Source organism: Limanda limanda, chromosome 1 (assembly GCF_963576545.1).
Source record: "Limanda limanda chromosome 1, fLimLim1.1, whole genome shotgun sequence".
In the NCBI taxonomy this organism is placed as follows: Eukaryota; Metazoa; Chordata; class Actinopteri; order Pleuronectiformes; family Pleuronectidae; genus Limanda; species Limanda limanda.
This window is the reverse complement of record NC_083636.1, coordinates 10,697,204-10,724,451: the sequence shown is the minus strand read 5'-3', so window position 1 is coordinate 10,724,451 and position 27,248 is coordinate 10,697,204. Positions and strand designations below refer to the sequence as shown.

The 27,248-nt window shown below is 42.8% G+C and overlaps 1 protein-coding gene across 1 annotated transcript; it reads right to left on the bottom strand.

The window, feature by feature from the left end:
- Positions 1-499: 499 nt before the first annotated feature.
- On the bottom strand, positions 500-26,132 carry cerk (ceramide kinase; the record flags this gene model as incomplete). The annotated part of the gene is given in 12 exon segments (XM_061072412.1): positions 500-2,778; positions 5,738-5,952; positions 10,601-10,806; positions 13,805-13,884; positions 14,431-14,536; positions 15,731-15,883; positions 16,022-16,096; positions 20,021-20,166; positions 21,277-21,343; positions 21,953-22,078; positions 24,065-24,187; positions 26,022-26,132. Coding segments are annotated over 12 exon segments (1,517 nt in total), but the record flags the coding sequence as incomplete, so codon positions are not given.
- Positions 26,133-27,248: the final 1,116 nt, after the last annotated feature.

The following is a 27,248-nucleotide window of genomic DNA, read 5'->3' as shown; positions in this document are numbered from 1 at the left end:
AACAGACATTTGCTGTTGTGGTATATTTTGGCACCAGATTCCCTGAGCACCACTCACAGATCAAAAGTTTGTATCATCCACGGCCTCCATCATCATCGGGATCACTCCGACTATGGATTGATATTTTTGAACAACACGGATGCCAAATTCCGACTTCCCTTCCCCTTTGCCGCCTGACACTTTTGCAATTGCCTGGCGGTATCAAAAAGAAGAAACAAGCTCTAGACTGTGTGCAGAATGAGCACAGCTTGAAATACCACTCCATCTCAGCAGATACCTTTGATGTCTGATGTTCTTTAATGAAACATCTCGCTCACATCAGAGCACCCCATTAAATTCCACTCATACAGGGGGAGACAGAGAAAGAGTGAGATTGAGAAAGCCAGAGCAAGGGTGTTCTGACCTTTCTGTGCATGAGTGGGAGAGAAAGAAGAAGAGGAGGGAATGAAACATCAGTGGCATCCAACACACCGCAGAGATCACACACAGGACAGAGAGACGCACTTCAGAGGCACTTTATTAAGCATTTTCATAAAATAGGTCAAATCTACTTACATCACAGTATCTGCTCACATCACAGTTTCATTTATGTGTTTTCACAAATACGGGGAGCACAACAAGTTTAAATTAAAAAACTTGTCAAGCTGAAATGCAAATTATCTCCTGCTAAGAAATCAGCGTTTATTATATTCTTGACGTTTGAGCTTTGTGAACCTGGGTGTTCCTCATCAACGACTTTTAATCCACATAAAGTAAAACCAAATATTAGTTACTTTGAGTTGTGATACAAGATTGTCGTCGTATTATGGCTGGGCTAATGTTAGCCAAATTTGTATAATGTCAGGACATGTAATAGAGCCAATGTTAGCTAGCCGAGCGGAATTGTTGTGTTTTTGTTGGCTTAAAATGGCAGAAAGGACAAACCAGACACCGGCTCTCAAGAGGACCTTTCACATGTTAGCACTTGCTGTGTAGCCATCACTTGTTCTCCTACACTCTTGAAGGGGGCCATGAGGCAAGGCTGGTTTAATTGGTCGTAATATCCACAGTAACACTAGATGGCAATAAATCCTGCACGCAGAACGAAGAAACTTCCAATTTTCATCTGGACTTTTTTCAGCTTTTGCATTGTCCGTCACTAATTGCTAAAATTCTCAAACAATCCTCGCTGTAAGCACATGTTTGTATGTGGACTTAAAAGCATTTGAGCCTCAAAGTGCAGATTGTCAAAAGCCAGTGCTGAAGGTGAAGCATCACAGACATTCAGAGTGAGTATTAACTAAACTTGAGAGGATTCAAAGAGCGGACAGAGCTTTTATGGTGTTAAAAGTTAAAGAGTGTGTGTGTGTGTGCGGATAAGAGAAACTGTGTGTGTGTGTTTGTGTGCCTGTCTAGATACTTGTTTTAGCAGTGTGTTGGCTGCAGTGAGAGAGCATCTGCAAAATAGCAGTCATGAGGCTAATTGTGATAAAACAAACTCATCACATTGGCACCTTTGCAAACACAGACACTCACCCATACATATACAAACACACACTTGTCTCTCTCTAGTTGTGAGGACACTCACTGGCATAATGCATTTCCTAGCCCCTTACCTTAACCTTAAACATCACAACTAAATGCCTAACCCTTCCTCTTACCCTCCTTCTAACCCTAACCCTAAAACCGTTCGGACACTCACACACACATACACACACCTTTCATTTTGTTTAGATATTATCATAGAGGCAGTTCTATGTAGTTTTATTGAAGCAGCAACAGGAATAATTAAAGCTGCCGCTGTCCTTCTGCAGGAACCTGTCTATAGACACATCAAGACCAGCTTGACCTGCTAATTTCAGAGCCGTACAATAGATTATCTCTCCTAACTTTATCAACGTATAGTTCTGGCTGATCCCAGGCGATGACTGAACTGCCGGTAGTTTCTCAGCCAGAGGGGAGCAGAGCTCGGAGCCACAGGTGCAGCGCAGCAGTGCTGAGACCCAGTGAATCACTTAGCAACCACTTTGCCTTATTACCCAGAAGCCACCGGGGTCCTGTTAGTGTATTAGCAGGGTATTCAGTTCTTTTCATTAGTGCCCCTGGCTCGAATCGGATTTCACCTGGGTGAAAAGAAAATGAAATATTTTCTGTCCCAAAAAGGACCAGCAGATTGCATGCGTGGGTCTTTTTTGGTGCAGCCCAGGCATTTTAAGTCTTTTCATATTATCAGTGTACTTCACAGGTATTTGTTTAATTCATCCTTCTCACAAAGCTGTATCTCCTTGGCTGTCCCTCCTCTGTGTGTAGGGAGATATCCTATTTGCCTTCTCCTTCATGGCAGCGTGGAAACCTTTGTCTGATTGCTGTGAGTCCATGAGTCCAGCTCAGGCCAGGTCAGCTCTGTTTCATGTGGCCGTCTGAACATCCACACAGTCTCTTTGGATCTCCATCTTTCATTTTCTTATGGCTGGTAGTTGCAGTTTTCCATCTTTTTTCTGGAGTTAGTTATTTTAAATCTTTCTTTCACTTCTTGTGCAGATAGTGCACGTTTCCCTCAGGCAGACGCACAGAAAGAGAGACCTGGATGCCAACATCTGGAGTTTACACTTATGTGATGTGCAGTTTCCAGGAAAACTTTTGCCAAGTTTGTGTTTTCTAGTGGCCCATCCAGCTCTCAGTCCACTCACTCAGTGTGTGTTTGGCTCTGGATCCCACAGTGTGCAGGGGTCTTCAGAAACACACTCCTGCTGCTCCTCGATACCACGGGCAAACAGCATGATCAGCTGGCACTGGACACTACAGAGGCAAAACACACACGACACATCATTTAGCGTAACTAATCATCAACTTAACGACAATGCTCATTTCGATGACACTTCACTGTCCATGTGGCGGATGTAAACGGAATGGAACGGCGCCCCTGTGTACGAATTTGACACACAAACTTTTAAGTGATACAGTCTTTGTAGCGTGTTAAGTATAAAGAGCTGCGAGAACAGATGTTATAATACTGATGGGCCTGACGTACTTTATTGACATGCATAACACACCCTGATTCATACAAGTAAAAGTACACTGATTTAAAAACAGCAGTCAAAGAACAGTAGTGTTGTATCGCCTCTGGCACCTGTGTTTTTACTGGAACACCTGTTGTTTACCTGCAGGCTTCAGCTGCGGTTTAGAAATGGAGTAGCATGATAACTTCTCATTTTCAGCTCAATGAGAAATGTTTATTTCCTGTAATAAATCATGTTAAAAACCCAAAAGGCTCAGAACAACACATAAATCAAAGTACAGCAACATATTTAGTGTTGCTTCAGCTTTTCTCAATTGTTTGCACCTTGACTTTCTCTTCCAAACATATTTGCAACTTCCCAAACAAAACTCTTCACCTCCTTCTTTCTGACTTTCTATCTATCTCGCCCGGGCCATCACCATTAATTATCCGCACTCTGGCTGGCTCACTCTTAGAACGATTAGCCGAGCGGAAGAGGCAATAAAAGGACGGACTTCTGCTTTAATTAAAGGGGAGTAGCCTTTTAACACGGGGAGGGCCATTAAATTAGCCACATTACAGCGCCATGCATCATTGGCAAAATACAATGGAGCATGAAATAAATGATGCGTGGCTCGGCGGCCCGCTGGTTGTATAGAGATCTGATAGTGAGGTAGGCTGAGGTGCGGACGGGGACGGAATAATGAGGAGTGGCTGGTACTACCGCAGTGCCGGGATGATCCAGCAGAGAACAATGAAAGAGTCTCTGCAGAGCTAATGGCACGACTGCTCTCATTACTGTCTCACCAAGGAGGACAGCTTCTGCCTTGCTTTTCACTGATTCACTATTATACATATTAATACTTGCAGTATTTAAAATTTGGCCCCTTGTTGTATATCAACTGCTTTATCCATTTCCTGTTTATGAATAACATACTGTAGAACCAGCAGTCGGAACCTGCAAACATGCCACTTTGCTTTGAGCTAAATGCTAACATGCCCAAAATGGCGATGATCACTCATTCCTTGTATAGAAACTTAAACCCATAGATTGTACATAAAGATGGATGACATGACTGTTCCCCAAAAAAGAAGCCAAAGCATCTTGATAGCCCCCTAGTGACTAGCAACATTAACCCACCTCCTCCATGTTAGTTGATGGGACATGGAAAAGTTAAGTACATGTCAAATGTGGGTGGGACCGCGATACCACGACTCAACACCACAATCACTACTTCCCAGACTCTTAGGGGAAAAAAGCCCAAGATAGCAACAACGGCATTGTGTTATTTTAAATTTTAGTACAACAGGAGGAAGCGGAGACAAGTCGTCCATCTTTATTCACAGTCTATGCTCCGAACATACAGTAGACGTTATCTCAAGCGACATATTCCATGCTTTTCTGTTTTCTATAAGCTATAAAGTTGCTCAGCTGAAAACAATAAGAAAGTCAAACTTCGTTGTAGAGAATGAATAAGAACCTTGGCAGCCAGCAGTGGAAAAAAAAACAAGTTATTCTTACTTGTAGTGATGAATGTTTGCTCATGTACATAGCTTTTTAACCAGGCACACAGAGGCATTTTGCCTGCTAAAGAAAGGCACACTTCCATCATTTTCCCACCGTGCCTTCTTATTCTCTGTATTTTGAAGCCTGTGACGAAAATGATGAGGCAGGCAGGCGGGAAGGATCACTCTCTGCTTAGATGACGACTGGCAAATGGCTTTGAATCTGTGCACATAATATTGTAGAGGCGCTGTAATGGAAGAAGTATTGAAACACTCGCAGAGCTCACTCACATTGCATCACCATAGCTGGGTATTCAGGGAAAAGACTCTTCTTTTGGGTATTAGGCTTTAATGTTGGTTTAAATTGCCCTAAAATGTTACTGAGTATCACGAACTGAAGGAGGAATAAACCATGTTCTATGTGCCTGGGAGCTCTGGGCTCACAGTGCACTGAAGTGCACACGTCCAATTTAGAGCCACACTTCTTTGGTCTAGAATAAAATATCTCAATTATCTGCTATTTATTTCTGAATTTTTGTTCCTCTGAAGATGAATCCTCACAATGCAATTACTTTATTTTCATCATTTATTATAATTATTGATATTTTTCCTTTACTTTGGCTCAGTGGCTGTAGTGGTGCATACAGGACACCCACCTCTGGATAGGGGACGTTTCCACATATCTATCTAAAAAGTAGCAGGAGACCAGATTACACTCATTAACACACAGTGACCTCGGAGTCTACTGAAGCTACCAAGAAATCGTGAACGTAAGTATTGTACCAAACCTCGCCATAGTGGGCTGAGTCCCAAATCAGACACTACTTAGTGTAGCGCTGTCCCAATGTTTGGTGAGAATCTGCATACCCAATACAATGAACTCATTGTATCCCACAATGCATTGCGCTCATGTTAATTAAAAGAAAAACAGCTGACAAATTATAGACTATTGTATATTGTGAATGCAAAATTATGTCACATCTGAATAAAAGAAACTCAATAGAAGTCTGCAGTAATCAGAAAAGTTTAGTTTGAAAATAATTAAAGCTGGTAGCAGACGGTAAATCTATTTTGAAGTTGTGTTTTATTTTGGTCCAAGTCTCATCCACTAACATAGAGGAGGCGGGGTTAATGACCTATACTTCAGCCTCAGCCACCAGGGAGCAGTTCAGATGATTTGGCTTCACTTTGAGGGAGCTGTCATGTCGTCCATACAGTCTATGGTTTATTTGGAGTTTGCAGTTGATTGGTTACCTGACTTGGATGGCGGCGTGAGGCAGGATCTCCCCGTCGCAGCACCAGCTGCTGTGGGCTTTGCTGTGGGAGGTTGTTTGGACGGAGCAGATGGGACCGGAGCCAGTCTTCTCTAACTGCGTCTCGCTCTGGTCCTCGAGTGAAACCAGCTCCTGGTCCTGCGGCAGGAAGCGAAACGCCTTCACGCGGTAGACCTCCACGAAGGAGTGGTCAAACTGGGGGAGGGAGATGGAGACAGATGCAGGAGTGGATGAAAGAGAGGAGGGGGATGGAGAGATGAACGGATGAAGGAACATATGTGGCTACAGATGGGGCAGAGGTTACAGACCCCAAGTCTCTTAAAGGGTTTACGAGTTTAATCACAAAATTATTTTTAATAATACAGAAATGTTATAAAGGAACATTAATTACATTAATGAAACTATTTATTATTATTTTTAATTCTAAAAGTTTTTTTCAGGAGGCTCTGATTTATTTTGTGTTATTACCTCCGATTGCATGAATTATTACCTAAGAACTTAAGAATGTTTTAATGGTAAATTACTTTTTATCCAAAAACATTCTATTGAAAACTAGAATAAACAAATCTTGCATATGATTAACACAATATTTATTCATCATTTCTATCTGTTACTATGTATAGTAAGAATAACACACAAAAAAATGTTACATTCACTTGTAACACGTTGCAGGGGCATGATTTTCTGGAGCAAAAGCTAATTTAATTTAAGATTTTCATTTTTGATGCTGAAAATTCTCAGTTAACGCACTTAGAATACGGTATAAAAAATATTTCTAGAAAGAATTTTATCGAGTTTTTGAACACTCAGTCCATTTATGGAGCCCTCACAAGCTTCCTCTGAATCAAAGCATAAGATGTGATTGCATTGTACCGCATTCCTTCCATTTCTTATTTCATTATAGTTTTGGGAGGTGATACTTAAATCTCTGTACACGTTAAGTGTTGTTATTCTTTATTTATTCTTTCATAGCTGAGTTTGTACTTGTTTTTATGTGTCTTTTAAAGTGTTGGTCAAGTTACAGTTACAAATTACTTCTCCCAAAAAGTAATTGAGTTAGTAACTCAGTTACCACATTGTTAGAGTAATTAGTTACTCAGCAAAGTAACTGTGGCGTTATTTTTCATGTTTTATAACGCTGTTACGTTCTGTAACATCTTTAACGTCAAAGATGTTTATATTAACTGATTGAAGAATAAAAACACTATATACAGTATTTTAGAACATTTGGTATTTATTTGAACTCAATAGATTGCAGCCTGCCATATGATGCATAGAATTAAAACATATAAAAATAAATATTGAAAATAAAATTCAAGTGCAAATGTAAACTTGGGTAAAAAGAAACAAAGGAAAATCTGGCCATTAAGTAGTGTGAGAAGTAGTGCCGGTACTTCCAGTTATTGAACGCTACTTTTGAATTTCCCTGGCTCGTCGCCATTGTCGCTGTCTTGAGCTGTAGTCAGAGCGTGCAGTGAGACAGCTCTCTCCACGCAGCTGGGGTGTAATATTGTAACGGATCGAGAGACCCCCCCCCCCACCAGAGTGTTGTTTGACAGCCGTCGCCGGATGATGACGTAGCGAGCGACGTCAAGCCTATTTATTGGTGGAGAAGGAGTCGCAAGGGACAGGAGAAAGCGGAAGTGCGGAGGAAGCCGGCAAAACACCGTGACCACTATAGCGGAGGAAGTGAAAGAGAGGCAGTGGAAACCCTCGAAACTAAGGAGCGGACCTCTGAGAGAGACTGAGTAAGCCCTGGCCGGTCGGTGACTGCGGAGTCGCTGCCGGTTGAGATCGCCGACTGACCGCTTCATTCAACCAAATTGTAGTAACGCGCCACTTTACATTATCAATAACGATAACGGCGTTGTAACGATGACAAAAGTAATTAATTAGATTACTCCGTTACTGAAAAAGAACTCCGTTAGTAACGCCGTTATACTTAAACGCCGTTACTCCCAACACTGGTCTTTTAATGTATTCTTCCTTGTGTTTTTTGTTAGGGAAGCACTTTGCAACTTTATTTTAAACAGCACTATTACTATAATAATAATAATTATTGTTTAGTTTTTAATGCTTGGTCTATGGCTCTACTTGAAGTCAGAACAATAAAACGATTGCATCATCACTGAAACTAAATCCATTAGTGTTCACGCTGAGCTCAGGCCGTCTTCTGAAAACAACATAAACTTTTTGAACATCTAAACGTCTAATCTACTTTATTTTATACACAAATCAACCCTGAAAATGGGCAATGGACCATTTCTCTGAAATATGATGATTGCATTGCGCGGTAAACCGATCCTTGGTATGTAATTTCCTTTTTTTTAAGCTCACAATCTCCTGGTGAGAGGTAAAAATGTAATATCTCCTCTATTTTCTTTTTCAAGGACTCCTACTGATTTTGTAATGAAGTGCAAAACTACATGTGGGTTTATCCTTCTTTTCCGCTTTCTATCAAAAAATAGCAAACAGGAGAACAAATATGAAATGGAAGGAGGGAGGAGGTCGGGATAAAGTTCAGGTGCTTTAAAAAAAACATGTAAATGCCAGAGGAGTGAAGAGTCGAAGAGAGAGCGAGGTGAAAATAAATTATTTTGTCAAAATCCCCTTTCATCTCCCTCTGCGTCGCAGAAAGGTTCAGCTCGGTCTGCCGCACTATTTTCTTCTAACTTCACGTTGTGGAACTTTCTCTCTATTCTCCTCTGTTCTCCTCCTCCGTTCTCTCTCCCTCTCCTTTCCTCCTCTTCCTCCGTCGTCCCGAAAAGCGGAGTGACAGCCATTTATTTCACATCAGACCCACTTTATGACTGCAGCCGTTTTGCATTCATGCCGGTCGGTCTGTCTAAAAGGCTTTCTGACAAGGCCATGAATACGCTTAGTGGCTTCTCACTCCTTGTTTCTCTCTGCTCGGCTGGACAGTGATGCTGATATTAAGTGAACTCTGATGCAAAGACCCGCTCCGCCTGCTCCTACGACCACTTGTCTACCGTTAGGGTGCTGCAAGTAAAGCAGCCAAGACATCCCCAAGCTGGAGTCTGTTTTAACTGCCGGCACCACAGCAGGGATACTGAGATACTGTGATCCTGAGGCAAAGGTTTACGATAAATCACATTTCTTTTACTTGGTAAATCCAAAATGTTGCTAGAGTAAAGGTCACTGGATCTTCAAAATCTCACCATGAGTGCAGAATTAAATGGTCCAAAAAACTTTGATTATTATTACTAGTCAACAAATTACAAAATGATTTTAAAGTGAGGGACATACAAAGAACTCAAGATAAGCTGTGGATATTCTCCAGAGGGGCTGGATGTGTGAGCCTAAATATCCAAGTGAGAGGCTCCGGACAATTTGGGGAGTATCTCCTACCGGCCCCCTTGTAAAACCCCGGACATTCGTGTTCACGCATACAGCCCTTCTGGAGCATGCATGGAGATTATCCAGAGTTAGGTGATTGTAGGTAGGTGCACATGAGCTCCAGATAATCTCTGGACATTCTCCTGAGCGTCTGTATGTGTGAACACAGACGTCCTCTTGCCAGAGAACCTATGAAACTGAATGTACGAATGGTTGTTGTACAATGATTTATCTTTTCTCCACAGCCACACTGGAGACCCCAAGAAATAATTTCGCTGCTCCTGTGGGGGTCGGTAACCCTTTGTTAGAATCACTGCTCGAGGTGTCTAATATTGATACAGTGACATCTTGCTGGTGTCTCTCGTTATTGAAATTTACTGTAATATTCTGTCATAAAACTGATTTAATGCGTCTCTGCAGCAGTATTAGTGGGAAAAGTTGGTAATTTGACCTTAACCACGCACGCTGGTAATTACATTCAGCGTGTCACCATTTCATGTCGCCTGGATGGAAGCAATCCAAGGACACGGTTCATGTCACAGAGCCACATCCAATTTCCTCCAGTTAATACATTTCGCCATCATCTGCTCTCGCTTCTTTAAAAACATCATCTCTCGGTTTTACCTGACGCCGAGGGTAAAACTCCTCCTTCTGATGCACAAAGTCGTGTGCACGAAGCAAAATGTTGATGTTCAAGAGTTTAAACTCACCTCAGGATGTCAGTGTTGGCTCAAAATACACTTTGCAATGCATTTTCTTGTACCAAGGCAGCAACTCAAATTACTCTACACGATTCTTCTAAATGGGATAAACTTTCCCGAGGTCTTTCCTGAGGTAATAATTACTAATCACCAGACTTCCCCTGGTAATACTTGCGCTACCCTAAGAGGGCATTAGTCTGGTATCAGCCTGCTTTCTAGTATACAGCATATCCCTGATGCAGCGATTACCAGCGCCTCTCCGGACCCCGGTGGAGGTTATTTATGATACGTGGGAAGGCACAAGGGCTGAGGCATTTGAACTAAATTGAACCATAGTTGGGAAATTGAGCGGAGTCAGCAAACGGAGGTGCTAGCACAGCAAGCGGGCTCATTCACAGACTTAACACACACTCAATTCATCAGCGCACAGATGGAGAAACTCTTGATGCCGAGCACTGAACTCTGCAGCAGAGGGGGCGATTGGCGGGGGGTGGGGCGTTTTGAAATGAAATCGAAAATCGCCTAAAAAGTTTTGTGGTATTTGGAGAGATTTCTTCGCTCTTTGAAGACGGGACTTCTTTTATCCCTGCTGGATCCAACTCATATCGAATTGGCTGGCCTATTTCAGCTCTAAAAAAATGTTGCACACATGCACAGTGCTAATGTGCTGTAAACTGCCATATGAGGGGAGAGGAGGGGAGGGGGGGGGGATGACACGCTGCAGATAGAAAATATACAGAGCCAGTTAAGGTTGCATATGTTAACACCAGCGGCCTCTCTCCTACCTGGTCGTCCTTGTTGGTGTGTCGGAGAAGGTGTCTGAGGAAGTCCCAGCGGGAACACTTCCTGATCAGGATGAGGTCGGTGGTCCCGTCGGCCAGGTGGGCGTACGGCGACAGGCCCTGTGGGCTGCGGGGACATGCGCAGCTCATACTGGCGGCGTTAATGGCGATGAACTTTCCACGGATCACACCCAAACCACTGTCGTCATCTGAAACAGGGGTCAAGGGTTATTATCAGAATGACCATGTTGACTTTACTTCTGTTGAACCCCTTTAAATTCACAGTGAACTAACCTAGACATAGAGAAAATAAACTAGGATCTTCCAAATGTATCTACTGTAAAGTCTGACAAGTTGATCTTGATTTAAAAAATCGAGTAATAACGAGTATATCCACTTGTTAGTTACCTCGTCTAAGGAGGTTTCTTTTTTTTCTGCCTTTTTTATTTGTTAGTTATCAGGATTAGGCAAAAAATATTCAATAAATTTTCATGAAATTTTGTGGACCTCTCTACATCCCCACAAATTATAAGGATGGGTCCTGCCTTATTAAAGTGGTTTGTGAGTACTAATATTGCTTTTAGTATATTTGTTGTTGAGAAGCTACACAAAACCACAGTAGACAAGTTTAACTATTTAAAAAGTCGCCTGTGAGGTTTTTCAGCAGGCAGCACGCTCCAAATAACTTTAGACCAAATAAGTGAACTACCTTCGCTCGAAATCAAATGAAATCCGGCACGTTCACACTGGGAGACCGGTGGGTTTGAAGCCAAAATAAATATTTAGAAAATCAAGCGCTGCCGAACACGTCAGGCCTCGTCCACCAACCATTTACTGAGCTGCTCTCTTTTCCTGCAGCATTAAAGCTCCTCCGTCTGACACTGACGATGTAAAATGAAGAGAGCCGGTGCCGCAGTGAATACGCTGCACTGCGAATACGACTTTACAGCACAGCACTCCAGTTTGTCTGTGTTTTGTGTGTGAGACGTGCATATGTGTGTAATAGATAAGAGATAAATATATACTACAACATTATCAGCCTCCAGTTTCTGAAACCAATCATCTGAGTTCCAGCAGGTATTTGGTTTTGAAATCATGCTGTGTATTTTTTCCACGGGCTTTATGAGTCCTGAGGTTAAGTTCCAAGCTTGTCACAGTACGGCAGTGCTGCTGATGAGGGTCCATTAAGATCCAGATGTCTTGGCAGGAAGCCTCAGAGCGGAGTTACCCTGGCGACTGAGCCCAGATAGAAACTTTGATGCTGAATGTACTGTACTGAAGCCGAAATGTCTTCTGTGCCAAAACGCAATTACGTTTGGGGGGCGAGGAAGGGGCTCGCCCTTATCTGGAGATAAGTCGCGGAGATAGAAGACAGACTGCGTTCACTTCAAGTTGTTTTGTTGTGATTAGACGCAAACGCGGCCTCCGAGTCTCAAGTGACAGACGCGATGGCTGCACTTCACAAATCGCCGCCCTGCTCCTCGGAGATTAAGCGACTGTTTACAAGCAGCAGCGTATCAAAAGACACGGTGGCGTCACCCGTGGGAGCGGAGGCGCCTGTCACCGGCGTGATAGTCAGCGGAGGGAGCTGCAAAAAAGTGATCACAGACGTCCAAATTAGCGTCTGACTGTTTTTACGAGCCTCTCAGAGGGAAAATTATATGATCTCGCAAAGCAAAACGATTCATTACCTTTCCCCCTCATTTCGCAAAACAAACCGACGGAGGTGATAACGCGAACCGATGATAACAAGCCCGCTGAGGCTACATAAAAACAACAATATTCTAATTGGGAAGAAGTGATTAAAGCAAAATTTTTAACTCCCAAAAAAACTAAACAACAGATCCAACTGTGGCCTGCAGGCTCTTCATTAGCTGAAATGTTTCCAAATGAGTATTTGCTTTCGGAGGAGAGGCTGGGGCTCATTTGCAGAGAGAGTGAGTGTGTCGCGCCTCATTGATTTAGCAGTTGTCGGAGATTTCCCACGCCAGGAAGGAGAAAGAGGGGATCGCAGAGCAAACAGCGGCGGTGGCGTGAGGCAAACCACCCCGTCAGAGCCGGCAGAGCCAAATTTCATCCTGATTAGTGGGAGTCTGTCACACATCACACACAAACAGGTTGCGCTCGCTTGAATATTCACACAAGATAACACGCACACACATGTGCCATAGGAAGCCTCAGGTCCAGGCCAAGATAGAGAAATCTGGAATTAAACATCAGGGCACTAATTAGAGAGGGAAAAGAACGCACGCACACACATACACACACACATACACACACAGACACACGCAGACACACGTACCCGTGCACCCACACAGGAGTCAGTATTTCATCAGCCTCCAGAGGCTTGTGCTGCCGTGTTGTTGGGTTGAGAGGATTGTAGATAATGAAGTCTGTGTGTGTATGTGTGTGTCCCACGGTCAGGGGGGGGACAGGCGAGGGATTAGGTGAGGTGATGTTGTCCTACCCAAAGCTGAGTACACCCACAACCACACACACACACACACACACACACACACACACACACACACACACACACACACACACACACACACACACACACACACACACACACACACACACACACACACACACACACACACACACACACACACACACACACACACACCAGCCTCATCGAGGAACAAGCAAACTGATCAAGCAGGGTTAAGGGGGTGGATTATGGAGATTTGGAAATCGATAGAGGTAGAAAAAAGGCTCCGACGGGGGGGAGTCCTGCACTGTCACTAAAATTGTTTTATATTTTCTCGTCAATAACTCATCAAGAATTTCATCAACAGTTTCAGCGTGCTGCCGAGGGAGGGACAAAATAGCCCGGAAAGAAAATTGGAGATAAAGTGAAAATATGAGAGTCAGAAGATGATGTTATTTACACTCTTTTACACTTTAAAAGAGGGAAAAATGCAAATCTCCCATGATTTGGTTTGGTCTGTGTGTGTGTGTGTGTGTGTGTGTGTGTGTGTGTGTGTGTGTGTGTGTGTGTGTGTGTGTAATTGTGTAATTGTGTAATTGTGCAATTGTGTGTTACTTCAGGAGAAAAGAAAGTCTTTGTGCGATTGTCTCGTCTCTGCTTTGGGTTTTTTTCTCCTCTCTTACCTGCTCATTTTCACAAGCGGTTTTAAAGCAGACATACAAGCCGATAATGAGGCAGAAATGATTTATTTGACACATCCCCCGAACTCGTACCTTCACCAGACTTTTCCTTCGCCGCTGACATCTCCCGCCGGTTGTCGTTTGACGAGGCCTTGTGCTGACACACGTGGCACCTGAAACATCAGCGTAACCTTGTTTTCACAGTCATCAAACCATCAGCGGCGCTCTAAGAAGCCTAATTGATTCATTAAGCAGGAATGAATTGGGTCCATCTTTAACTGAAGTGCACTTTACCTGCGTTTTTTAAATATCAGAGGGTTTTTATATCAGAGCTGCTCACAGAAGTCGAGAGCGGCCTTTGTGCAGCACAGTCAAACCACTTTTTTATGGTGAAGTGAGCTGTCGGGGAACATGGCGTTATTTTGTACAGATTAATGGCTCTCAGCCCTCTTTTCAGTCCCCGTAACAAATGCAAACAATGTCTGCATCTCAAACAGAAAAAACAACAAAGCACTTAGTCAAGCACTTTTCAGAAAAGAGCGAACGTGTTTTGGTCTGCCATAAATCAGTTAGGCTACCTGACACCGTAAACCTGGCCCATTTAAGCTCTGGCAGGTGCAGCGTCGCTATTGAACTACAGCACATCAGATAAGTTAGCACTTTTTGAAATAGTGCCGGGAGTGCTGCAGGGAAATAGATATCTGCGATGGTTTATTTACCCGGATCGACACAGCAGCTTGTCCCTCGGGTTCCCCACCTCGTCCCCGGCGGGGAGGAATGAGACGGTGCCTTCGTAGCATTTGTGGCTCAGGAAAGTTTTCACCCCTGGAAGAAACAAACACACAGTGTGGGCCACAGACTGCATGTCAATATGTTTTTGTATTTGACAAGACAATTAAGAGGAGAAATGTGTCATCCGCATAACCAACTGAGATTTTCTCTATCGAAGCCGCTGTAAGTTAACATGTGTCACGTCTGGTTGTGTTTAATGCAGTGTGTGGTGTGGTAGTTTTGTACTTGATTCACTCGTTTCCACACAGTTTTGGTTTTGTGTCCATAAATCCTTTTCATATACACTGTTCGTATACGAATTGGTGATAAATTCACAAAATGCATATATAGAGAGAGAAGGCTACTTTGGGCTGTTTTTGCAATTTCGTGATATCAGGACCAATGAAAAATCAGACCAATATGGCAATACGTTATTGCTAATAAATCTATTAATATCAAAAAATAAATGAATGTGATAATGAACTTCAACATTTATATAAAATAGTCACAGAATTCTCCCAAAATTGTCATTGCTGCGGACTAACAGAACGAGAGGTTCTCAGGGGCAACACCCCTGCTTATATTAGGTTGTTGTTGTATAAGAACAAATAAAAAACGACACAGTGAAATCTTATGTTTTAACACTGGTATCCTTGTGGGAAAAGACATAAAATAAAACCTAATGATTTTGTTGCCTGTTGCCTGTGTGCTCGCTGCTTTACAGCACAGTGCATCATAGTGTAAAGATGTCAGAGTTAAATACAAACTTTTGTGTTCATGCTGAGACACACTTAAGGCGTTGTTTTATGCATGCGTTGATAAACAAGGCCCCAGGTTTCCATTTCTGGATTGTTTTTCTCCTCTGTACAGTCGTCCCCACTTTAATTTAGCCTGGTTCCATAACTGGCATCAGGGTGGATGCCTTTACACCACAATGAATGTGAGTATTTATGTCTGGCCCCAGTGCGAAGAGAAATCTTGGTGGTGTTAGTGAGTCAGGTGGTGGAAGTGAGTCTCACTGCAGAACTACACAGGAGTGCAAGCTTGAGGCTGTGTGTATTATTTATATCTTTAATCCCCCAGATCCTGGACCTGGAGCGAGACCAGGAAGCTCTGGGATCAACTCCAGTTGTTTTACCCGACATTAATATAAGCAGGCGTGTGGTCATTAAAGCTCTGAGACCGGTGAGCCACAGCAGGATTAGCCTGGACAGTCAGTCAAGTTTAGAGAGCCACGGCCCCCCCTACCTGACAGGTCGTATCTGGCGGTACCCAGCCACCTCTTCCTCTCGCTGTCTGTCAGCAGGTCTCCGTAGAAACCGTAGCCGAGCAACGAGACCGAGTATCTGAGGAAGGCGTCGTCGTGGAGAACCGAGCACACGTCCATCGGCTGAGTGTCACCTGGGGAGACAAGCCCAGTGGAAAAGCTGCTGTGATTATCATCCACAAGTTGTTGTGACTTCTTCTGAGATGGAAATAGGATGCAACCCTGAACCCACTGAGATACACAACACGTGCGCTGCAAGCATTTCTACTGACCCACAATGATGTGTAGAGCAGAAGTAACTGGGTCGTTGGTTCCCACTGTGGCAAAGCAGATGCAATCGGTGGACCCTGGTGGACGAGAGGCACATAGGTGGATGGTTAGTGTTCCATTTAAGAAAGACAGATGCATAGACTCTATTGTCACAAAAACAAACATTCACTACTTCGAGAAAACATTATGGTCATATTCAGGTTCATATTTATATTTTGGGTTATTACTTGAAAAGGTTTACATGCTCTAATGTTTCCTCATATTCACCATTGCTGCAGCCCCTCTTTTCAGCCACTGTCTGATTGGCCAGCTGGCTCACTCTGTTGTGATTGGTCAGGTCAGACTAGACCTGCATTATTTACATGTGGAAAATTATGCAAAAGTATTTGTCTTAGGACTGACAAGGCTTTTCAAGAGCTTCATGAGCAGTGTTTTCTGTTGGGGACTTTGGGCTTTTTGAATTTGCAGAACTTTTATAAAAGCTACATAACACACTGGAGGAAAGAGAAAATGAAAGTGCATCAAATGTCTCCTTTAAATCCACTATGTGTCGAGTGAAAATCAATTATTTTGCCATACGTTAGTGGTTAATATCGAAGTGTCATTGTGGTTGACACGTCCACCAAATCTTACTTGGAGATTATCAGGAGTTTTTAAATCAGGGTTGGCGAGACAACTCCGGAGAAAATCCGTTCCTTTTCATTACATGTCTGAAAGGAGCTTAAGTTTCATCTGGATTTTCTCAGCTTTACAAAAGGAACATTTTATTCTAGCTGTTGAGACACTTGACAAAAAAACCACAACGATCTATTTTTATCTTATTTATTCTAGATTCTTTATTTATGTCTTACTGCATTTTCCCCTGCTGCTGTGTCAGTTCTGAATTTCCTCATCTCATCTTCTCTGCAGAGAAAAATCCATCTCTCCTTCATTAATGTTCCATTAGATGACCCATGTGTTTTTTCCTCGAAATTAATAGATATTTCGACTATGTCAAGGTCTGGTTTGGCTGGTCGGCCAATCCCAGCATAGTTGCAAGCAAAGTGCATTCCTTCATGTTTTTCAACCTGTTTCTTCCAGCTTTGCTGCAGAAGGGAAGTGAATCAGATGCAGGACTCATTCTACAAATACAACAATTACTTCTGGTTTTTAGTGGACAGGAAATTCTTATCATAAGCACATTCTTAAAAGAAGTCAGAGTCACAGCACATTTGCTGCCAAGTGCGAAAAATTCAGTTGAGGGATTTTATTTTATTAAGCGGAAGTGAGGCGTCAACCAATCGGAGAGCTGCAGACCCCTGGGCGATCATCAGCTCCCTTCAGCCAGGAAATGAAGAATAAGAGGCCCGCCCCCTACCCTGGCTGAAATGCTCAGTTTGACATTAAATCTTTCAACTTGAGAGGTAATAAGGCTCCATCTCTCTTTTTTTCCCCCTCGCACCATAATTTCAGACCAATCCATCCCTCTTTGATCATCTTCCAGTGGTGAAATTGACCCACTGCCGCAGATAAAAGACGGAGAGGAGTGAGTGAAATCTAACTAGTGCTGTTTTTGAGTTGGCTCACGGAAGCATGGCGGAGGAGATCAGGCCCGTCACTCGGCGGCGGGCACAGATGAGTATGAAGACGAGCTCCCCCGTTCTCTTGACTCTGGCCTTTTTTGCCTCTTCTCCCAGGAGCTTTGCAATCACAGCCGAACACTTCGCGATCGCTCTTGACAAGCGCCGCGCCGCCTGCTCTTTCGCCGAGCGTAGAAAAAGCGGTGACATATGCCATTCGACTCCTCTGAAGCAACACAGTAAAAGCCACCCAACTTTTGAATGGCTTTAAGTGGCGCTCACAGATGTTCAATGGTGTTCAGCCCTCAGATGTTCAATGTTTTATTCCCCCTTAAGTTGCCCAAGCACAGGAGCCTGTTGGAATATTCAGACGAGCGAGCGAAAACTGTCACAAGGCATATCCTCAGCGGAGAAGTTCCAGTTTTTATCCGCGTATCCTCCCCCAGACTGTCTCGCCAGTGAGATCATCTTGACAGGGAGATCATCTTTATCTCCGGGACAACAATGGGGTCGAGATGCTTTTTAGTGCAGGATGTTTTCCGCCGTTGGAATCCTCAGTGCATGAATGGATTTATGGCTGCACTTGTGACAGTATCACATAACGACATCAGTGAACCATTTGGAATCAGACAGGGGATCTTTGTACAACTTACACTAGTTTTTTCCTTTAAAAAAATTATAATCGTCTTTTAAAGTTTCAGGGTTAATTGACATCCTCTTTAAAACCAAAGGTGGTTATAGAAGTTCATGTGACAAAGCCATGAATGAGCTCATTTGAAGTATGGCACGCAGGACTTTGGTACCACAGTTATCACAAAGGATTACTTTGATAGTAATATTGATACTACATCGATGAGATCATAAGCAATACCCAGGAGGATACGGCACAGTCCTTTGTGATAGTATAAGCAGGAATCACCACGGAATCGAGTTTACAACTGTAGGGCTGGGCGATAATACTTCAAATCAATATCATGATTACTTCAAGCTTCTACCTCAATTATTTTACATCCTTTGTGATCTGATGCTGGAAAACCAAAGCAACGGAAACCCAACAGTTTGTGAAGGCACGCATTGGGGAAAGTATTAACAAGCAAGATTAAGTAGGTAAGAGTTTATAAAATGTATACAGCAGGCTACAGCTTTCCTTCAACTGCTTATCAAGATGTTTGTGCTTATTTAATGTTTTTGAAGGTTTTTAAAAAACACTGAAGAGATGCCGGCCTTGGCCACGAGGGGGGTTGTTTAAGTTGGTGTAATTAAAGAAAGAAAGCACTTTTAATACCACATCCAACCACTAAAGAGCTCGTATTTAAATGCCATAGCGATGACATTTAAATTCCTCTTGGCAACAGGTGTTGAACAGTGAGACTTTTCATTGTGGATCGGCCCGGCCTTTTTTCCCGCTGACAGATTAAAGTACCTGAGCAGGAGTGTAATGATAAGATGTTAGACCTTTTGTATAGTCGTCTGAAAGGATTCAACACCACAGTGTTTCACAGCTCACATTGTAACTCATCTGCTTTTGTAATGGAAAACTAATAATGATGATAATTTGATCCCCACATCCAAATCAGGGCTGTAAATGAACCCTCCTGTAATCACAATCCATTTTTTCACACGGCCTCATGCACTGTATTCCAATCATCATGAAAATTTCGAAACGATTTCAAAGTGTCACCCAGCACGTTTCCCATTGATGGAAATTTGAATGACTGACCCTCCACGGGGTCGAGCTGGACCCCCTGACCTGTTGCCATAGCAATTATCTTGTGTAACACAGGGATCAGCTGATCCTCACAATGAGAATCAATTACAGCTATAATGGGATTTTTATGCAGGAGTGACCGATTAAGTCAATTTTTTTAGACTTCAGCACCTCAATCGTACAATTTGGAGAGAAACTCGACCTCCATCCAACACAACCATCAAACGTGTCAGCACTATACATTGCACATGTGCAGTAGAATGACTGCAGCCCTCTGACACAGTCTACACTTAATTTTCTGACTTCTTCGATATATTTTTTTTTTAACTTTCACCATGGAGTCAGAAGTTATTTCCTCCATTTCCCAGGGACATTTTGACAACAGCGAGACACCTGGCGTGTCTCACATACTCGTGTGAGGGTGAAGAGAGGAACAGCAGGGGGGAAAGTGAGGGGATTACCACTAAAAACACTTATTATGTTCTCAAAACCCGGATATGTGTTTAACATGAAATAATCACTGACTGTGTAAAAAGATGGACGACATGTATCTATTTCCTTACACTAACCAGTACTGAAGCCAACATTTCATATTATGCCAAGAGGTGGGCTTTATGATGCTATACTGCAGCCAGCCACCAGGGGGCAATCAAGACACTTTGGCTTCACTTTTGGGGAGCAGTCACATCGTCCATCTTCACATACAGTCTTTGAGCATGATTGAGAAGGCTCACCTGCAGGAATGATCCCTATGCGCAGAGAACACGGCACCAGCTCAGCATCTGGTTGGTTCTGGTCCACGCCATGGTCAGTCTGGGTCCTGGTGACCAACCCGTGCAGGATCTCACTGAACATGCCATCTCCACCCACACACACCACCCTGGGCAGATATATGACATCAACAACTTAAAAGCTGCACACATGGCTCAAAGTTCTTACCTCTCACCTTGACATTAACACATCTGGGCAGCAGCTTTAACTGTGAAACCCTTTAATAAATAAGAATATCACGCGGTGCCACCCTGCATTACAGTCTTTTAGGTCTATCTCACCACACCTTAGAGAAGTGGTCGTATAAATTGTCTGAACTGCCGGGTGAAAGCATAATGGCTCTAACCCCTCGCTGCTGAACTGAATATCTGATAGACAGAGGCTGGAGTTGGGCTCTGGAAAACCCTTTCATGTTACTGATACCTTTTTATGTGCAATTACAATTATCAGTTGCACTTTACTTCACACTCTCCCCTCACTCAGACCTGAGCGCAAGCATCGTGTACAGTTTGAATTGAAAACATAAACGGTGACTTTGACTTATCTGTCTTGTAAGTGCTGCTACATGCTGGATATGATGGTTAAATCTGGAAATTCTGTGACATCGTGAGTGACATCTATTTAATTGCTTTTAGAGCTAAACTGCTGCTTTCTGCTCCAGTTGACCACTTCATTTTCAAGTCTGCATGCCAAAGTGTCCTCGGGCAAGACACTGTACCCCCAGATTGCCCCTGAAGGCTGTGCCAGCAGAACATGGATTGAGTGTGATAGAAAAAGTGCTTCGTATAAAAGCACTATTTGAATGTGTGTGTGAATGGGTGAATATGATTTATAGTATAAAGCCTTCTGAGTGATCGATAAGACTGGAAAAGCAGGATATAAATACTTTATGTAAATAATTATTTTAGAATTTGTTTGCTGTATGACCATGTACATGTTTGTTGATGTTTATCTGTGTGGAGAAGGGAAGGCAGGTCAGTGTCTGAGATCAGCATACATATAATGATGGTGGTTAAGTGTGAGAAACTCACAGGGCTTTATCCCAGTCATTAAACGCAGCAGGGCCTTAAAAAATAAAAGCCTCTAATACGCACTAAGTGACATACAGCTCATGGTCGAGCCTCTTAGTGGCTTTATTACAGTAGGAACCACAACAGTCAACTCTATTCATGCCACGGAGAAGTACCAGTGTCATAAGCCTGAAAGCTCGAGCACTCACCCGTCATATTTGTCCAGACTGGCCTCTGTTTTCAAGTGGTCCCTGGCATGATTGGCACGCTCTGTAACTATAGAAAAAAAAATGACAAGTGTCAATGAAAAGGAACGCGCAGACAAAAATGACTCGACTCTGTGTGGATTGAGGAGTACAGCAAGTGAGCTATTACTGGCATTTTGAAATAAAAGACTATTAACCCGGAACCCATTGTGCAGATTAATGTTCCAAAAAAGGCACAAGGGCACACAGCAATGTAATTCAGCTGTTTCATATTAGTCCGCAAAGTGAGTCCAGTGCCCATAAAAACAAAAGTAATATTTCAAAAGTAAATCTGTTCACCGGCCGTAGAATGTCAACACAGATACAATCCTGCGATTCATAGTTACCGAAGGAAGCCCGGTGAGCAGCAATCACTCTGATGGACTATCAACACACCAGACTATGTGTAGCAGTAGCAAGCACTTATTGAATAATAGATGTGTTTGGATACCCAAGCTTATCAACTATCAGAGCTACCATTAAGGTGCTGATGTGATTGATGGCGCCATAAGCCACATCATATCCTCGCCAGCCTCTGCGGTCCCCACGCGAGGCAACGGCCGCCACAGAGATCTATATGGCCGCCACCGGGACTCATTTTTTATTTAAATGTTGAAGAACACCACTGAGAGGGACCCACCAATCACATCGGCCGAGATGCAGGCGCGGCGAAAGAGTGGAGCCACCTTCTGCTCGTAAATCCGCGTCCCGCGCTGCTTTCCGCTAAAGGGATTGATGTAAACCAGGAGGCTCCTCGGCCGGTTGGCTGCAAAGTAAAGGAGAGGATTGAGATAGTCATTAAAAAAAACCAGTGTTTACCTTCTTTTTTTTTCTTCCAGTGTGTGGATGACAGCAGCCTGATGAAGTTTTCATTAACAAGAGACCTTTCTCAAAATGCTCCGTCAAACTGACTGGTCTCCAAGACGCGCTGCTGGAGGAATAATGGTGCATCTACTGGCTTTGGGTGGAGCTGGGAGCGATTCAGAGGTGCTGCATCATTTGGTGATAAACCTAAATGTGCTGCGATGGAGCATGGTAAATGGTTTGTTTATGGCTGCTGTGGAAGACTGCGTTCGGGACAACAAACCGAGATAGTTGAGAACAAAGCATGCTGCTGAGATGGAGAACGAATGGATTGGGATCAGGTGGTAAATGAGCACGAACGAAAGCGGGGTGATGTAAGGGTGCACTGTGGAGGAGAAGAACACTGTTGGAGCACAACAAGGCTTCATATTCACGATGAATGTCGTTCATTTCATGGAATTGACTCATCTCTCCAGGAAAAATGAGGCCAAGTAAACGCTTATCTCCACATGCTAGATCCTTTAGAGCCCAATAGAACGATCGTGAAATCATCCCATGTCCCAAAGTGCTGAACAATGTGTTTTCTTCAGTCAAACATGTAACAAAGCTTAATATGTTCTGACTGATGGTGTAATAACATTTTTATGGTAATGTAACATGCTCATTAATTACTGGAAAACAGATAAATTACTAACAACATAGAGAGGTAGATCTATTATTTCCAAACATTTCTGATGGATGATGAGTTGTATGAACGATGTAGATATTCACCCACGTTTTATATTTTTTTTAATCTAAAATCTCCACCAACTTGACGTAGTGAAGTTCTATAAGATATGGACGACACGGCTCCATGTGCTCCCACTATACAGAAATGAAGCAGAAATATCCTGGGTACGAACGCAGAGCCAGAGTCTGCGATATAAGGACGTTTTACTGAGTTTTCATAGCATCAAATAATGACGTAAAACCAAACTCATTGGAAACATGAACACTTGAACATAAATCAGTGTACTGTCACTAACTATAATGCCCAAAAACATATATGAGAACATTTTGATCAGTCAAATTCTTTAACATGGTCTCAAACACTGTTTATGTGGCCCTCAATACAAATATAATTTACTCTTTTCATAACATGACAGGAGGCAGTGTCATGAATCGAAACAGACGTTACAGTTAATTATGAGGGAGGCTGAGGGAATCGCTTTCTTTGGGAAACAACAGTAACTTATCATCCATGCTGGACGCCGTCCCTGTGAAGAAGTCCGTAAGCAAAGCATGGAAAAACACGGTGTTGTTTATTCACGGCCCAGAGCTGCTGTCAGCTGTTAGAACTGCTCGAGAGGTCAAATAGCCTGATTCTCACAGAACGCACTGTGCCTACAAACACAATATACACATTCTGGTCTTATCTCGGCCTGACAGGCAAATTACAGCTGTAGCAGCTTCTAAACCATAATTCAGACCAAGTGTAGCTGTCCAGCATGGACCACAACTACAATGAAATTTCAAACTGTACCCTTGCCATTAAGCTGACACTTTCATGTGACTAAGTGCTATTGGATATACAGTACTTACAGTTACCTTTGACCAATGTTCATAGAAATATGAGCAATTTTTATAAAAACATCAAAAATACATAAAACCTTATTAAATATAATGTATAGATCAGACCCAAGCCCCCTTAGGATGATAATCAGCAGCAGTGACCCACTGAAGTACATACTATTATCTACCTATGTGCGAATAAAAGTAGATTAGTGGATGATAAGAAATGCATGCTCTGTATTTTGACTTTTTAGTTTGGCTCATGTCTTTTCTGCTAACATGGAGGAGGAAGGGTTGAGGATTTCACAGCTCTGCTGCTATAAATGGCACTTTTGGCATCTAGTCAATAAACGTCATCAAATGCATTAAAGAATCAAAAGAAATTAAGTTTACGCACTGAGTAGTGACAACTGCTCATTGATAACTTGGACCCACTGCTCACAGAGCGTCAGATCGGCGCAGTGGAAGGTGACGTCACTACAGCTCCACTGGTGCTGCCGCGTCCTCCCCACGTAGGAAACTGTCGAGAAAAGAACAGAGAATGAGAAAAAAATTATACTTTTGAAGATGGCTTGTATTTTACATTTCACAAAAGGTACTTTCAGGTCACGTAAGCTGATCGACCTTCAACCTCCGTGTTACACTCTCACCACTTATAGCAGCACGTCACGGTTCCTAGACCAACATTATAAAAAAAAAGAAAGTCAAAGGAACGCAGTTGAATTCCAAATCTGATTCAAACGTGCTAAATAAACCGTTAGATAGGTTTTTCCTTTCATATCATGTTTGCCATCAGCCATCTAAAAGTGCTTCCCCAGCTCTGAATCACTGTCAGTGCTGCTGGGCTGTCGTGCTGGTCTTTTTTTGTCACCACAGACGTATCATACTTTCCCCATATGTTCTCTTTGGCTCCGACTACCTGGCTTTCCTCCGGGGCAGAATGAACCCCGACTTTATCTCCACCCGCTAGGTCAAAACAAAATCAGATATGTGAACGAGTAAGAAATAATGCCATGATGGGAAAAAGAGGGGAGAAGAAGCCAGGTAAGAGGAAGTTGGATGTGGAGATGGAAGTCGCGAAATATCTTTCAAGGAACATTACTGAAATATTTACGTTAAAGACCGAAAGAAACTCCCTCGCTAAGCACTTTGACAGCGGATTCACTCGCTAAGCATTTCAAAGTGAAGTTATCACATAAGCATTTTTTTTTCTCTCTACATCAGATAGAGAAGTTAACTTTCCAGGCAGGAGTCCTCACTTAGGGCTCTTACAGTGAGGTAGGAGAGATGTTGAATCATCCTTTTAGTAAGTTACATAATCAGGACAGGACGCGTCTTTGAAGTTTCTGCGGATTCTGCCGTGTCAGAGTCGACGCACTCTAATGCCAGTTATGTTCTAATTTTTTTTACAACATTCGGCTGCGATAAATAATGTAAATCCGATCTCGTTTTGGATTTTAATCTAATGGCTCCAAAATCAAGCATTAGCTCATAAGTCAGGGGCACGCTGCCATCCCAGACCCAGTCAGGCTAAGCTGTGACTGACTCTCTTGTTAATGCATTGCTTGCAAGACTGTGGAGCTGTCTACCGGCTTATTCCCCACTGGCAGATCGCTTGTGATTAGTACCACTTGGCATGCTCACCACCCCCCACCACCCAAAAAAACCCCAGTGATATGGCATTTACCTACTGCAAATCAAATGAAAGTGAATGCCAGCTTTAGGCAATGTTGTTGGAAGGACAAAAGAAAAAAGATCCTGTAACTGTTTCTGAAAGTGGAACTTCAGCAATTAACTCTGCACTTCCAGAAAGATGGAGAATGAAGGACAGATTTTTCAAAGAATTGGAAAATCATTGTAGTAAAAGCAAAGATGTCAAATGCACATTAGTTAATATATTATGGCCTTAAAGCAACACCATGCAACTTTTTTTACCTTCAAATGGCAGCTTCAAAATTAGCTTGATTGCGTGGTTTGAATTATGAAGGAGCTAAACCCCCGAAAGCCGACTTTTTGATATTTAAATGGAAGCTCTGACACATGATCTGTTTTTTTTCCAGGTAACAGACTTTGATTTTCTGTAGAGTGAAGTTCATGAGTCAAGTCTGAAGTCAAGTTATTTGTAAGACTTTGAAGTTAATAACAAGTATGTTTCCAACATTTCAAAAGGAATTTTTTTTTTTTTTTAGATTTCTTAAACCTCTTCTGGCTCCAGGAGCTGGGGATCATGGGTAATATCCAGCATTCAGTTATGTTTCAGTTCATTTTCTACATAAAAACCACGTAATCACTTGGAGCCCAACAGAATTGATAAGTAATAAGTTACCCAGTGTTGCTTTAATCAAACGTAGTACCTGTGAATGCATGTGGATACAGCTGGGAGCCGATCTTCTTCTTCTTTGTGTTGTCATCTTCAGTATTGCAGACGGCGACTATCTCGAACACCGGAACAACGTGACTGTGAGCTGCGGAGGTCCACAAAAGAATGAATGAAGGAATTAACACTGAGCTGAGGAAGCAATAATCAAGCCACGTTGTTTCTTCGCTGTCACAGTTAGTCTCTGTTATTAGGAAGAAGTCTGTTGTTCATAGAACGTACAATTACACACACACATACTGACGAACCAAAGCAGCTGTGGAGTCCTCACAGCAGCACGCACAAAGGACATTGTCATTAAAAAAAAGCCATCGCCTTTGTGAAGATTACAGCTGCTATAATATTTAATCTTTTAAACATTAACAATGATCACATATCTACGTGTAATATCAAAGGAGTCATCCCTGGACCCTGCTGTTCGCCATGCTATTCGGCTTTCTACACAGGAATTTATATATCCCGTTTGCCCCCCCCCCTCGACCTGAATGTTCCGCACATTTTCCCGTTGTTGTGAACGTGTCCGACACTGACAATCTCCTGCTGCGTTCTTCAAATGTGAAAGCCCAACTTCAAAGTTCATGTCTGAAAACAGCTTATGACACAGAGTGACCAGAGAGAATCCAGGCGAAGGCATTGAAATCACTTTAAAAAAAGGAAGACGTGGACTGTGAAAAAAAAGAGCAACTCTGCAGGGGGAGGGTGATGCTTCAATGCTCTATACTGTATCTCGCAATATATCTCGCCGTTGTAAATAGTTTCTATATCGAGATTCAGATATTCGGGGCGCTCAAGCTCAACCGATGGCTTTGCTACTCACGGAACAAATTCACAAGAGCACTTCTGCACTCGGAGAGGACGATATTACTTGCAAAGAGTTTAACTGACCTCCTCAACTGCATCTCTCACACACACACACACACACACACACACACACACACACACACACACACACACACACACACACACACACACACACACACACACACACACACACACACACACACACACACACACACACACACACACACACACACACACACACACACACACACACACACACACACACACACACACACACACACACACACACACTTTATTCAGGTGATATAGTGAAATGGATGGGAGGGAGGCATGACATATTATTTCCCTCCTGGGAGTCTGAGGGAATAGGATTTCATTTCTTTCTCAAATAAAGATGATGCGC